A 15688-nucleotide genomic window follows, 5' to 3' on the forward strand; every position below is an offset into this window, starting at 1 on the left:
ACATTCCGGACTTACACATGGCAAGACAGTGCCCAGCGCGCTCAGTCGCTTGCTCAAGCCATAATTGTTGAAGAAGTCTGGAGCAAGCCTCTATGTTTTTTATCTCCAGCCGCTAGCTTTCTTAGAAGTTAAATTGCTCCCCCAGAAGATGGGGTACCAGCTAGACTGAAGCTCTGCAGCTTTCTCCAGACTTTTAAAGCTCCTAAGTCATCAAAAGGCTGCCACCTCTTCCAATGAGAACCAGGACCTCAAAGAATTGTAAATTATTAGCTCCAAGAATTTAGAGATCTACTCCATCTTCTTCTGGGCGCTGAGGTATAGAGACCCAGAGAGGGCATGTGCACAGAACAGAACACACAGCTCTTAAGTAGACCCTACCTACAGTCCTCGTCCAAAGAGCCATTGACACCCCCCACACACACACACACACACACACACCCATGAACAGCTTTTCATGCACAGGATATGGAAAGTGGTTTGAAGGCTGAAGGATGCTTTAAATAATGTCAATATACACAATGGGAAAAGTATCCATGCTGCATTCCTGCTCATCCCACTGACTACTTTAAGGACAGTCAGGGTCCTGCACTAACATGTCCTTAAGGCAGATAAATCTTTCCCTGGACAGAGTTTTAGTGAGAAAGAGACCAGCTAGGGTCATCAAGAATTTAGTGACACAGTTAGTTCTCTCTCTCTCTCTCTCTCTCACCCCTAATTATGTCAAATGATGCAAGTTTTATGCCTATATATCGCTTAAACATTAAAAGTTTTCATTTAAACACATGTAATATCAGATTAATCAAAAGTTTAAGTCAATCTAAAAAAATTATTCAGTGAATACTGATCGCTGGCTATCAAACCTAAAAAAAAAAAAAAAGCTATTTCAATGAGAGTAAAATGCATTAGTTCATAATCACCTTGCCAAAAAATGACTTAGTAACAAAATTAAAACTGTCAAGCACATGACTGAAGTCATGGTAAATACCATGTGACTAGAAATCTACCACACTAACGTGGGGGTCATCTCTATGCTCTGTGACTTCCTTTCTTCACTTCCCTCTTCACCCGCCTCACCACTCAGGGGACCTCCAGTCTTCTAACAGGGGCGCCCTTGTCACCCAAAAAAAAAAAAAAAAAAAAAAGATTAGGAATGAAGTAGTTTGCACGGGTTGAAGAGGATATACCGCCCTCTGGTGGAATACGTGGGAATTGGCGCCCACATGCTATACCTTTGGTATTGGCAGCAAGTCGTATAATTTTTAGGCTAAATCCTTCTTCAGCTGGCTGTATCCCCAGTGTTGAGTTTACAAGGATGTGTCACCACGCCCGGCTTGGGGTGAGATGGAATCTCAAAAGTCAGGTTCTCGCTTTACTGACTTAGCTATTTCCGGTCCCGGGATTCTCACATAGGGCAGCTCCAAACATCAGAGCCGATTCTGAGAACTCCAGCCAACAACACGAACGCACAGCATTTACAGGAGAAAGAAAGTGAGACATAAAAAATAATTGGCTACACCTTCGTCGTCAGCCCAGAGCTCAGTTGCAACTTAGTTAATTGGCTGCAGGGCCTGGGTGATTGAATTCCACATTGGTTTGGTCTGGTCTGTTCAACTCAGAACAAATGGCCAGCACAAATTACTTAGCACAGAATATTTGTTACAGAAAGCGCTGCGTCTGATAAACCTGGGAACCACTCTTGTAGAACAAAACCTAAAACCTACCCTGGGCTTTTCTTACAGCCAGCAGGGATAAGGCCCTGGGAGAGCCGCTCACAGTATCAAATGTCCTCTCAAGATGGATATAGCAGAGATTACATAAGGAACTAGAATCTGAGCTTGCTTCTTAGGATACAAGGACAGCGCACCTGCACACGCTATGGCCCCGCGACTCCATGAGATGTGTGTCAAATGCCCTTGGCATAGATCTGGTGAGAAACAAAGGTTCTGGAAAGGCTGGGGGACTGCGGTGACGACCAGCCCACCAGCCCAGGTTTATTTAAAGACATTTCAGTGGGTCTGTCGAGATGGCTCAGTGGTTAGTACTGAGATTCAATTCCCAGCACTCACATGGCAACTCATGTCTATAACTCCAATATCCAACGCGCCCTCACACAGTCGTGCAAGCAAAACACCAGTGTACATAAAATAAAATAAAATTTAAGGCATTTCAGTAAGCACAGCTGATTTTAAAACCAAGAGATAGACTAGGTGTGGCAAAACAAAGACAAACAAACAAACAAAAACACGTGCCTGTCATTTTAGCACCTGGCAGAAGTCAGGATCCAGGAGTTCAAAGCCAGCCTCAACTACACAGCAAATTTAGGGTGGGCCTGGGCTATGTGAGCCCTGTGTCAAAAAAGATGAATTCTCAAGCAAAAGTTAAAGCAGCCACAAGCTAAACATGTCCTTCAGGCATAGGGTCTCCATCTCAGCAGAAGACTGCAGAAAAGAAAGCAAATGAGCAAGAAACGAAGGTGGCGCCCTCTGGTGGCATGATTACACTACCACAGGAAGACAGACTCTGGGAAGGAGCAGAGGAGGACTTGGTGCTTGTTTTTTAAGAAAAAGGAAAAAACCATCTGATTTAATGGACGGTATGTCTGAAATGGACAAGTGGAAATTTGTCGTCTCTTCAGTGTACCTTAATAAAGGCATATAGTCTGGCTTTTTCCCAAAGGAAGTGACTAATTTAAATCAGACCATAAATCCCAGTCAGACCAACAGTCTGGACATCTCGGCTCTGCAGAGTGACAGGACCCTTTAGAGTGGGAGCTGTGACGCTCGCCATTGTACAGCCTTTGCAGCACTGAGCAGTTACCCACAGAGCAGACATCCCATCTTTTTATGATTAAAAATATAACTGAATAAGGAAAGTAACATAGTCTGTAGATAAGGAAATTAAGTCTCAAAGAAGGTAAGTAACTCACTTAAGATGACAACGGAGGGGTTTGAACCCAAACACATAAGCCCCACAGTCGATAAACCCATATCCTGTGCAGTTACAATTCTCAAGTGGGTTGGTCTCCAGAGTCTGTTACACTCTTTACAATCCCACGGTAAGGGCTGTGGGATGGCTCCATCAGTACGGTGCTTGCTTGTAAGCACAAAGACCTGGGTTCAATCCCGATTTCAAAAGAAATAAAGGGCTGAAGAGATGGCTCAGCCATTAAAAGCTAGGCTCACAGCAAGAAACAAAGAAGGAAAGGAAGGAAGGAAGGAAGGAAGGAAGGAAGGAAGGAAGGGGAAAAAGGAAGGGAAGGAGGGAGAAAGAAAGAAAGAAAGAAACAAAGAAACAAAGAAAGAAACAAAGAAAGAAACAAAGAAAGGAGGGAGGGAAGGAAGGAAGGAAGAAATAAAGGAGGGCGGGGAGGGAGACAGGGAAGGGCTGGCTGGCAAGATGGCTCCGGGGGTAAAGGTACTTATCTCTAAGCCTGGTGATCTGCTATTTGGGATCCATGAGTTAGAAGGAGACAATCAATGTCCTGCAGGTTTGTTCTCTGCTCTCCCTATGTGAAATAGTGACATATATACCACTCCATACCATGAGCACACACATGTGCACACACTTGCACACACACACACACACGCACACACACACACAAGATAAACGTAATTATCTGTAAAGCCAGGCATGATAGTGTGTTCTTTTCATCCCCGCATTATAGAAGCAGACAACAAGTTCCCAGGTTGTCAGTTGGCCACTACAGTGATGTGCTGAGGCCCAGGCTAGTGAAATAGTCTGTCTCTACCCAGTAGTAACGGTGCACACTTTAATCTCGGCACTCAGGAGGCAGAAGCAGGCAGATCTCTGAATTTGAGGCCATCCTGGTCTACAGATGGAGTTTCAGGACAGCTAGGGCTACACAGAGAAACCCTGGCTTAACAAACAAAAGTGCCTGGCTCCAAAGGCCTAAAGTTGTCCTCTGCCATGTCCCCCAACACACACACACACACACACACACACACACACGTGACTATAAACGCACCCTCAACAAAGATGAACATACACACACACAAAAATATTACACACGAAAGATTACTAAAGACCACAAAAGATTTTATTTGTAAGGATTCCATCGATGTGTATAGTGATTAAAAAAAATAAACCTGAGGAATTCTTTTAAACAGTTGCTAATTAATTGAAACATGGCTATAATAAGCCTGTTAGTGTCAACACAAAATAGTCTATGAAAGACAATCCTCTTCTCAAAGGAAACAAGTGGGTGAGGAGGCCGGTGTTGCTGACCACACTTTCAGGTCTCCTTAACAGCTGGATTCTTGGAGCTGCTTCTGCATGCAGTCGGCTGTGATCTCACACTTAAAGTCCCCGTCTGGAAAATACCACCGTGCTCCTGTGGAAGAATGAGAGAGAGATAACGAGGTATGTAAGTGCTATCAACAGAATAGACTCGATCTCACGAAATCCTACAAAGGTCTGGAGTACCCCTGGGGTTCTCTAGACAGCCATTGAGAATAACTACTCTAAAGGGTAGATGGGCAAAGTAGCCTTGCATCCCAGGGAATTTGTTGTGCCTGCCATTTTCTTGTCTGCTTTTCCTGACAATGCTGGCATTCTGAGGCAGATCCCTTCCCCGTGTGTTCTGCACGCAGCCACCAGCCACCAGCGAGATGATAACCCTGAAGAGAATCCGTCAAGCAATGAAGATGGTCTCTGGCTCAGTCCTAAATGACTCTTGCTCGTTATGATCAAGAATAATAACCTGTTGGCTCCTATTCTGTGTCTAGAAAGAGAACTCGTGAAAAATATCCACACAATCCCATGGAGTCTAAGAAGCTTGGTATCAGAAGGGACGCCATCTCTGCATGTTAATTAAAATATGTAGCTGGATGTGGTGATGCTCGCCTGAAATCCTAGCATCAAGATGCTGAGGCAGGAAGATCTTGAGTTCAAGACTAGCCCCGGACACATAAGGAGACTTTGTCTCAAAATGTGTAGCATGCATGCGTGCGTGTGTGCAAAATGTGTAGCATGCGTGCATGCGTGAGTGCGTGTGTGCACGCACCTCCTTACCAGCAGTGTGCTACTTAGTATTTTGTTAACTTGACACAAAACTGAGTCAGCAGGGAAGAGGAAATTTCAGTTGGGAAAATGCCTCCATCAAATTGGCTTGATGAATGGTTGATGAGGGAAAGCCCTCGCTGCGGGTGGTACGACCCCTAGGCAGATGGTCCTCAGTTGTGCAAGAAAACAGGCTGGGGCTGAGAAAATGGCTCAGCTGGGAAAAGCTAGGCTAATGCCAAAAGGTAAGAAAGCGGGCTGAGTGAATCGTTGAGCAACTCTCCCGTGGCCTCTGCAGCAGCTCCTGCCTCCAGGTTCCAGCCCTTGAGTTCCTGCCCTGACTTCCCTCAGTGATGCGTTGTTACCAGGATGTGTAACCAAGGACTCTGCCCTCCCCAGGTTGCTTTTGGTCGGAGTCTTTACGGCAGCAATAGGAATCAGACTAAGGTGAGCCGATTCGTTCAGGACATACCTCACACCCAGAGTACCAGGATGTCCTCTGGACTCCACAGCCTCTTTACTCACCAAACCTCACATCTCCCCGAGCATCAGTGGAGAGAATCTCTGTTCCGCCGTCTTCTCATCCCCTCACTGGGGTACCAGCCCGCACTCCTTCCATGTGCCTTGAAACTTCAGGTCGTTTTGCAGTAATGTTATTTTCTTCCTCCCATAAAGACATTGGTCCGTTCTGGTACAGACCCTAACTGCAAGTCAATCAAAGAGGCCCCGAAAGGAACCAACCTTACACACATCTGGGTCTTGAATCTCTAACTCCAGAATTGTGAGGATATATCTCCAAGGTTTCAGCTACCCAGCCTGGCCTAGTGCCCTACAAGAGCCAGAGTGCACACTATACGCGTCCATCGGGGTCATTGTTAATCTTCAGAGACACAAACCAGAAAGTTCAACAGCGCCAGGTTATGTGATCTTATGTCTGCTTGGTTGGGATTTACTTTTAATAATGTGACTTCAGAAGGAAGTTTGGTACGCATGCGTGCACGTGCTCACAGAGGCCGGAAGAGGATGTGGGATGCCCCTGGAACTGGAGTAATGGGGGTAATGTGAACTGCCTGATGCGGTTCTCATCCCTAACTGATGGGCCATCTCTCCTTACTTATATCTGCTTTCTTGGTTTCCAGTTCCCTCGCTTTCTACTGTCATGTGAAAGTTTGTATGTGCTCGGCCCAGGGAGTGGCACTATTAGAAGGTATGGCCCTGTTAGAGTAGGTGTGTCACTGTGGGTATGGGTTATTAAGACCCTCATCCTGCTGCCTGAAAGTCAGAATTCTTCCACTAGCAGCCTTCAGATGAAGATGTAGAATTCTAAGCTCTGCCTGCACCATGCCTGCCTGGATGTGGCCACGCTCCCACCTTGATAATGGACAGAGCCTCTGAACCCTGTAATCCAGCCCCAGTTAAATGTTGTCCTTGTGAGAGTTGGCTATGGTGCCTGTTCGCAGCAGTAAAACCCTATGACCTGTCATTTCTCTATCCAACTGTCCTGTCAGCATCTGACACCCATTTCCCTCTGCCTCAGTTACAAGATGGGGCTGGAACACAGCTACTGCTGTGTTGCCCTAGCTCAGTGGCTCTCGACCTTTTTTTTTTTTTTTTTTTTTTTTTTAAGATTTTTTTATTATATATGAGTGCACTGTAGCTGTCTTCAGACACACCAGAAGAAGGCCTCAGCTCTCATTACAGATAGTTGTGAGCCACCATGTGGTTGCTGGGATTTGAACTCAGGTCCTCTGAAGAGCAGTCAGTGCTCTTAACCACTGAGCCAACCAACTCCAGCCCCAGTTCTCAACCTTCTCAACGCCGTGACCCTTTATTGTAGTTGCTCATGTTGGGGTGACTCCCAATCATAAAACTACTCCCACTGCTGCTTCATAACTAATATAACTACTGTTAGGAATCATAATGTAAATACTTCATATGTGACCCCTACGGAAGGCTTGTTTGACCTTCAAAGGGGTTGAAACCCACAGGTTCAGAACCACTACTCTAGCCACGTGCCAAGTTTTCAACCTGGAAATATGGAGGAGGCTCAATTTCATCTTCCCAGGAAAATGAAGGTGTTTCCCAAGCCAGGTGCCCTTGCCATCACTTCTGGTTCCGGCCCCACTATGCCTCTGGTCGTTGAGGTGCAACTGTACAGGAAGACAAAAGCCAGCTGCAACCGGATCTCTGAGCGGCATGCCAAGGGCAGGCAGCTCCCACTTCTGCATACAGCAGCAACTGTGAGGTGAGCGATGGTACAGGCGATCACCATGGAAACCCCTCCTGCTCTGCATACTGGAGGGCCTGCGGCCGGTTCCACTGTGTGGTGTGAGAAGTGGACCATGAATCCAAAGTTCCTCTTACAGGACAACGTGGTACACAGGACAAAGCACTCTTCCTGTCGGAATCCAATTCCACAAGCTGATGGGACTTGGAGACTAACAAAGATAAGACCCTTGGCTAGAGTTTACCCTAGCTGGACAGGAGGAACAGGTCCTGCATCTGGTTGTTCCTGTCTCTTAAACACATGTGGCTGAGCTCTCCAAAGCTACTGAGTATTGAATTCAAAATCAGCACTGGGGCTGGCAAGACAGTTCAGCATGTTATACAGGATTTTGCTGCCAAACTTGACAATTTAAGTTTTATCTCGGCGACCCATGGGACAAAAGCAGAGGTTCCCACAAGTTGTCCTCAGACCTGCACACCTACACACACCCCTACACACATATACACACACACACACACACAGAGAGAGAGAGAGATTTAAGTTAGCGTTGGGCTGAGATGCGAGCCCTGTGAGTAACAAGCACCCTGAGAGGAAGGAGGGCTAAAGTTAGCCGGCTTCTGGGATGTGTGCAGGAAAACGCAGAGTCCATGGCTGCGGAAGAGTTCCTCCCTTCCTGCAGTCACATGAAGCCGTGAACAAAGACTGGAATCTTGAAAGTCATCTTACCCAAGATGCACTTGGCCTAAGCTGCAGGAACTGGGCCTGCTCTGGCACCACTGGCTAAGCAAAGCATGGTAGAGGAGAAGGCTGCCGAGGAACATCCTAGAAATGGCAGAGAATGTGGTACCCCTTCCTACCCCATTACCACAGTATTGAGTAGTCTCCGATGGGCATTTACCTGAAACTTGAAGACTTAGCTACCTGCTTCCACGTCCAGGTATTTATCAGAGTAGGACACCTGCTAAAGTAGCCCAAGCCTTAGAGCCTGGAGATCCTGATGTGGTGGGAGACCTTCATCTACTCTGGTTCTCTGAGCATTGAAAGGCTACGCTTGGAAGGGCAGATTCAAGATGGCCCCCTGTGGTGGGTATTTTTGATTGTCAACTTGATTGGGTTAAGGAATGTCTAAGGCATCAGTGAGGATCACCGGAGAGTAGCTGAGGGTTTCAGACAGGATTTAGAGAGACCCAACAACTCTGGAACGTAGATGCCTCCATCCCTTTGGCTGGGGTCCTGGATTGACCAAGAAGGGAGGAAAAAAAGCAAGCAAGCTAAGCACCCAGCCCATTTTTTTTCCTGCTTCCTCACAGAGACATTTAACCTGATGCCGCAGCCAGGAGGCGCTCCAGCCCTGCCTTCCTGACTGTGATGGATTACATAATACTAAAAAGTGGGACCAAAGCATGGACCCGCTGCTGTAACAAACATGACAGTGTGGCCTTGTAGACCTTGGGGAACACATCCGTGTGAGGGAGGTAAGAGTTTGGAGAAGCAGGCTGAGTGGACCGTCAGTTGGAGGAGTTCAGAAGACTGGATCGCTGCTAGAAAGACGGACAGGAAGGACTGCTCCCTGGGTTACGGAGAACAAGAGCTCTTTGCGGGAACTGAAGACCACTCGTGTTACGTTTGGTAATGAATCCAGCTCCATTTCAACCAGATTTCCAAAACCTGAGTGGGGCTGAATTCAAAAGTGGCTTTATTATTGCTGGATAAAATTAGGACAGCATAATAGTGACTGCGTGACTTAGTTAATGCTTTACCCAGACTCAGTGAGAGCAGCGAGCACAGAAAGGAGAATGTGCCATTTCCCAAGGACCTTGAACCCGGTTAGAGCGGAGGGCAGGGCTGAGGCAGGCGTGGCTCTAATTTAGACATCACCCCCATCAAGGAAAAGCTTCAGACTTCACACCATCCAGAGCTCCATGGGACAGTAATTAAAATTCATTTTTAAGGGAGAATGCCCCGGAAAGGAAAAGCCTTCCAGGTACACTACTGGAAAAACGGCATCCCGGAGCAGCATCTTCCCAGTGACAGATGCAAAAGCACACCAGAGGACTTCATTCTTCCCTCCCTGAAGCTCCTTCCTCCAGGCTTCTGATCATTCTTCATTTCCGCATGTATCCTATACCGTACCCTCAGGAGGTAAACTGAGATGTAAGGCCCTTCCCTCCTCGGGGCTGGAGCCCCACATCTTTTGCAAAACACATCGCACTTCAGAGACACGGGCCATGGTGTGGTTGTTGCAAACATCGCTCCCTCAAAAGCAAAGGTCCCAGCTCCTCATTGTTTAAGAATATAGGCTTAGACATCAACCACACTAATGCTTATCAAATACTATGTCCACGATTGGATACACAATCATTTCCTATAGGTGGGGAGTGAGCCCTACCGTAAGTAAATTACCTGTAGTGATCGTCAAAGTATCTGACCAGTGACCCCAAGGAGACTGGGTTCTCAGAAGGTTTAAAGCCTTTCAAATTCTGGGTACCGAATACTAAAGTCATTAGTATTCGGTAAATGAATACTAATGACTAAACCGAGCTGGTGATAAAGAATGCCTAACTATAAATACTCGATGAGTTGGAAGGGACTCTTCTAAGAGACCTGATAACTGTCACTGGTTAACAGCCACGAAAAAGCAACAGAGTACATGCTGAAGGATATACTTCCAAAGGAAAACGGAGCGTCTCCCAACACCAAGAAACACCAATCAGGCTTTGCTTTGGGTTAGGTAGTCAGAGCATACACACAAATGCTTTATTAATACAACTTACATAAACTATAAAGGAGTAAGACGTTTAAATATCTGCATCGTAACAAACAGGCGGCAATTCAACATCCAGAGCGGACAGGGTGCTGGGAGGAGACGGCAACGGATCTGGAGGAAGAGGGATTCCTCATTAGACTCTGCACTTCCGTTATAGCCATTATCCATTATCCGTAACAAACATTAGCTAATGAATCTCACTCGCACATGCAGGTTTCCTAAACGACAGGGGGTGGGGAGGTGAGGGGTGAGGGTGGGGGGGGGTATGTGGCCTGGGAACTGACCCTCCTCAAGAGGAAGGTCTTTGAAGTACTCGAAGCTTCTTGCTCTCCTGAGCATAAAGTCTCACCAAATCATAAAATCAGACTGGCAACCCACCTCATCAGAACAGGCGGGAGGCACTTCTGACCACTGGTTCCCACTAAAGCCTTAAGCTTTCAGAGGTAACAAGCTAACTGTCGGTCTACACTGGTCCTCTGACAGCCGAGGACGGAAACTGGAGTGTTCGTCCAGTCTCAGTTACTTTACTATAGGCTTCAACTCATAGCCTAAGAAGCTGTGTGGTAAACTCCATCCTCTGTTATCACCAAAGGCTTACCAAGATTCCAGAACACCTTTTGGGACCCAACCACAATGACCAAGGAAAGTTACTATTCTAGATGTTGTCCCTGTATCCCCAAAGCTGCACACTGGCTCACCCGTACAACTGTCCCCACAACAACACGTGCCATGTAACAAGTTGCTTACAGCCCGTCGAGAGGGCATGGCCTCACTCACCAGATTCCCACGGTAGGAAGGGCTTCTGCAGAGGGGAAGGGGGGTCCAGGTGCAGCAGCTTCTCAAGCCCCCTCTCTTCATTCAGGATCATGAGAGGCACTCCATTCAAGGGGAGAAGTGAGATCTGGTGCTCTTCAGGCAGGTCAAAACTCTCAAAATCTGTCACAGAGGAGAGGCTAGCATCAGGGGAGTGCTCCCGTGGCCCCAGTGAGGTCCACCAAGTCAAACTATTCTTCGCCACTATTCGTCATTTAGAATTTTGTTAAGATCCAACTTAACAATAGCCAGTTAGATAATAAAGTTACCACCCTAATTTAACTATTACTTTTGCTAGACTTAGGAAAAAGTATAATTTTAACGGCCCAGCTCTTGAACATTCTTTAATAGGTTCTGGGATGCAAGTGCCATGGTGGTATGTGGCTATAAACTGAGCATGTGGGAGAGTGACTGTAGGCAGATCGCCGTGAGTTCAAAACCATGCTGAACTGCAAAGCAGGTCCCCATTCCCTGTCAAAGATTCTGTTACAAAAAACTACGGTGAGCATGCTGATGCCACAGAAAAAGGAATTTATAGTGCTCTGAGCTGCAAGCCAAGCCAGGGTTGTTCTCCTGGGAGACAGTTTTCATCTGAAAGGCAAACTACAGTCAAGAGAATGTATTCGTTCCATACTCTCTCCTCAAGGAATGAGGGAAGTCTACCGCACTTCAAGGAAAATGTTGTCACCAATGAGGAATTCAGAAATGGGAAAAAGTTTAGAATTATGGAACACTCACCTGTAACAGTTAGCATGACATTAATTTGAATTTTTATATTATCTTACGTTACTTAATACTTGGCCTTTTCTTTTTTGGTTTGTTTGTTTGAGACAGGGTCTCTCTACAGAGCCCTGGTTGGCCTCAAACTCGAGAGCTCTGCCTGCCTCTGCCTGGGACTAAAGGTGTGCACCCCCAAGCCCACTACACTTTTTCCCCCCACAGGGTCCTTCTACATAGCCCTGGCTGTCCTGGAACTGGCTCTGTAGATCAGATTGGCCTTGAACCCACACAATGACCACCTTGAACTTGATGTTCCTTGATATCTTTGCTCCCATTCTGAAGGTGCTACAAGTGAGTCCACCTGAACAGTCTATGTTTTCAAAGTAACCCAGGTTCAGACAGTCTGGGATTCTAGAGCTGCACGTTATAGTCGCATGGAGTTACAGTCTGAGAGAAATCTCCAGCAGAGGGCCTGCCCATCACACCAAAGGCATTGTTACCTAGAGGATCGAAGGGGAAGAACTTTTCTATTTCTGGGTAGGCATCATCAGGAGCAGGAGCAGAGCCTTGTGTCTTAGTAGACTTCTCGGTGATCTAGAGAAAAACCAAAGAGAATAAGCACTGTGAGAATGGAAGTCTTGCCCACCTGCGTGGTAGCATGAGATTGGGCAGCCTCTTCAAATGATGACGTCACTATTTAGAATTTGTCAATTCCGTGCTGTCTTCTAAGAAGTCACAGTTCTTAGTTTTCAGGATTCAGTGTAAATGTAAGAGAGAACTGACTCCTGGAAGTTGTCCTCGGACTCTGACACACATGCCATCACATGTGCCAGCCCTGCCCTATGCACTCACGCACGCACGCACGCACGCACGCACTGGAAAGATGGCTCTGTGGTTCAGAGCACTTGCTGTTCTTACAGAAGACCAAGGTTCAATTCCCAGCACCCACAGGGTGGCTCACAACTATCTGTAACTCCAGTCCAAAGGAAACAATGTCTCCTGTCCTCCTCAGGGATGGTACACGTACATACTGTGATGCTGTGTATATGCTTGGCTCAGGGAAGGATGCTATTAGGAGGTGTGGCCTCATCATTGGAATATGTGTGTTACAATGGACGTGGGCTTTTAATACCCTTGTCCTAGCTGCCTGGAAGCCAGTCTTCTCCTAGCCGCCTTCGACAAAGATGTAGAACTCTCAGCTCCTCCTGCACCATACCTATCTGTACACTTGCTACATGCTTCCTGCGTTGATAATGAACTGAAGCTCTGAACCTGTAAGCCAGCCCCAATTAAATGTTGTTACATTTACTGTTCACCTAAAACCCTAACCAATACAATACCATACAGGCAAATATCCAAACGCATAAATTAAAAGTACTCTTATTAAAGTCACGACATCTTAGCACCTGTCAACAGATATCACTAAGAATAATGAGCAGGGTTAATTCAAAGTTAATCAACTCAACTGTTCAAACCTAACAGTGAGCAAAACAGGCTTGAGGCACCCCCAGAATAGTGGCTAATCCTGGAAGTCACTTTTACCTTATAAAAGTGTGATTTTTCTGCCACTGTTACCTTAATTACTTTGTTAATATCAACAAGTTCGTGTTCCTTAAGCATATGGAATTAAGCAGCAGCAGAAACATCCGATCTTATCCACTCTATGTGTATACCAAAGTGGGGAGGAGGGCGTGTAGTTCAGGCCTCCAACTAGCCTCTCCTCCAGCTTCAGGCCCCAAGTGCTGGGATTGCAGGTGCCTATCAAACCCAGTTAAATACGTCACACGTTTGTTTCAGGCCTTCCAGCCAACTGCTTCCTGGCACTAGTTAAGAGCAGCTGAGGCAGAATCGGCGTGAGCTACTATTCCTGAGAGCTGCAATCTCAGGGTGCTGAGAAACCGGAAGTAGCACAGCCTGACTCTTCTCCATTTGTGGACCTCTATTTACCTCGGGCTCAGAGGAAGAAAGGCAGGGGGAAGTCCGCTTTTAAGCATCAGGAGTGCTACAGCGGGGCTTAGGGATGGCTCGGTGGTTAGCACTTGCCGCTCTTGCGAAGGAGCCAGATTCAGTTCCTAGCACCCACGTAAGGCAGCTCACACCTGCTGCAACTCCATTGCCAAAGAACCCAGCGCCTTCTTCCGGCCTCCTTGGGTGCCTGCACACATGTAGTCTGCTTGTACGCAGACACATAAACAAAACAAAGAATAAACTTTTTTTTTATAAAGCGCCAACACATGTGCAAGTGTTCGCAGCCCACGCTCACCTTTTTCACACTCAGGGTTGGCTGTTTCGATTGCAGGGGTTTACTACTCTTCACTGGCTTTTCGGTAACTCTGTTGACAGTTCCCAGAGCCTTCCTGCTGGCTTTAGGCAAGCCTGGGGCACCGAACACTTTGCCGACTCGTGGCGTTGAAACCTGCAATTTCCCATCTAAGGCTTTGACTGTTGAAAAAAAAGGACAGTCATAAAAGTATAACAGACTCAGTGGGTAAAGGGCTTTCAGCCATACCGGACAACCTGAATTCAACCCCCAAAACCCACATAGCATAAGGAGAACGGACTCCCACAGGTTGCCCTCTGATCTCCACAGGCACACCATGGCATGTGTGCGCCCCCCCCCCCACATCACAAATAAAGGTAATAAATACATTGTTCTTCAAGGTCAGGCCATGTAAACACCTCATCAACTTAATTCTCACCCACAAACCTGTGCTTCATTTTGGGCAGTGACTTAGAACCCTTCAATAAACTCATTAAGACAATAAGCATGAAGCCAGGCACCGTAGCAACACACATTTAATCCCATCACTTTGGAGGCAGAGATAAGTTCAAGGCCAGCCTGATCTGTATAGCAAATTCCAGGTCAATTAAAGCTATGTAGGGGAGCCCCGTCTCAAAAAATGATTTAAGCATAGTGCCTGGGGATGTGACCATTAGGGAGAGTGATTGCCTAACATTTGAGAAGCTCCAAGTTCCATCCCCTACAGCGCATAAGCTGGGCACAGTGGCCCCTGCCTGTAATCACTGCCCTGGGCTTGCGGGGAGTCAAAAGGATCAGAAGTCCAAGACCATCCTAGGGTTACATAGGGAACTAGAGACCAAGTCTGAACTACATGACACCTTATTCTAAAAAGAAAGATAATAAGCATGAAAATATATCAAACCTGACTCCGGTCAACCACAAAAGTACACTAAATGCTAGGGGACATAATCCATTCACGACACCTGTGTATCTCAAGGCAGCTGATACTTACCACCAGAGCCCAGCTTCAATCCATCCTTAGATGCCAAACGGCTGCCTGGCTCTTCGTTATCCTTATCAACAAAGATCAGAGTAGCCATCCTGGATTACTGAGGGAGAGACCTGCATATTATAAAACTGGCATTGAAGAAGGCTGGAAGAACTAAGCAGCAACAGAGACCAGAGCACCTATGCACAAAAATTTAGAAGTAGCTGGAGAAGTCAACAGGCTTAATCCAGACCTGAAATCTTCACGCCAGGGTCATAAACGCTAAACTACAGAAATCAGTTGTTGATGTTGGCACCCAAACAACTGTCTCCAGCCTACCATCTCAGCGATAGGAAGGAGAAGCCAAGAGGATCAGATGCTCAAGGGTGGCCTCAACTACATAACCATTCAAGACCAGTCTGGGTTGCTTGAGACCCTGAAGTGTGTGGGAAGGGAATAAAGAAAATGAAAACAGCGTCGCTTTGGGTCGAGCACGCCAAGAGCGCCCCGGGACGCCGGGCCGAGTGAAGCACAAGTCCCGACCCTGCTCCAGCCTCCAATCCCGGGTCTTCCTGCCCCGCCACCCCGAGTTCGCCCAAGACAACCTTGGCAACAACACTCTCGCAGCTAAAACTCACCCAAGACTGCGCCACCAACGACCCGGCGCACCGCAGTTTGAACTACAACTCGCGCTTCAATTGGTTCATCCGATGGGAGGCGGGGCCTAGTGTCTGAGAACCAATGAGAGCAACGGAAGTTTTCAACCACCGCCCCTCCCGGGGGGGGGGGAGGGAAGAGTAGTAGTAGAGACCAACATAAACACAAAAACTTAACTAAAGAAGTCCAGAGGCTTAATCCAGACCTTAAATCTTCAAGTCAAAGTCAGAGGCACCAATCTACTGAGATGATTTG

General features: G+C 46.9%; 1 protein-coding gene across 2 annotated transcripts; it reads right to left on the reverse strand.

The window, feature by feature from the left end:
- Positions 1 to 4035: 4035 nt before the first annotated feature.
- Pttg1 (PTTG1 regulator of sister chromatid separation, securin) lies at positions 4036 to 15400 on the reverse strand. Of its 2 annotated transcripts, XM_032912454.1 has the most exons (6): positions 14801 to 15400; positions 13810 to 13988; positions 12047 to 12140; positions 10791 to 10949; positions 10021 to 10124; positions 4036 to 4351 (listed from the first exon to the last, which is right to left on the reverse strand). In XM_032912454.1, the coding sequence occupies exons 1-5, from the start codon at positions 14886 to 14888 to the stop codon at positions 10045 to 10047; spliced, it is 600 nt and encodes a 199-aa protein (XP_032768345.1). In that variant the 5' UTR covers positions 14889 to 15400; the 3' UTR covers positions 4036 to 4351; positions 10021 to 10044. The 2 variants fall into 2 exon arrangements, with proteins under 2 accessions (XP_032768345.1, XP_032768344.1); XM_032912453.1 differs by lacking the exon at positions 4036 to 4351 and having other exon boundaries at positions 9968 to 10124.
- Positions 15401 to 15688: the final 288 nt, after the last annotated feature.

The sequence above is a fragment of the Rattus rattus genome, chromosome 9, assembly GCF_011064425.1.
Source record: "Rattus rattus isolate New Zealand chromosome 9, Rrattus_CSIRO_v1, whole genome shotgun sequence".
In the NCBI taxonomy this organism is placed as follows: Eukaryota; Metazoa; Chordata; class Mammalia; order Rodentia; family Muridae; genus Rattus; species Rattus rattus.

Bases quoted from the DNA above. Each gene is read 5' to 3' on its own strand.
- Pttg1 (XM_032912454.1), bottom strand. From the start codon at position 14,888: ATGGCTACTCTGATCTTTGTTGATAAGGATAACGAAGAGCCAGGCAGC. The intron at 10,950-12,046 runs GTAACAATGCCT...CCTCTGTGACAG, and splicing joins CTTCCCCTTCGATCCTCTAG to ATTTTGAGAGTTTTGACCTG. The intron at 10,125-10,790 runs GTGAGTGAGGCC...CTCTTCCTCCAG, and splicing joins CTTCCTACCGTGGGAATCTG to ATCCGTTGCCGTCTCCTCCC.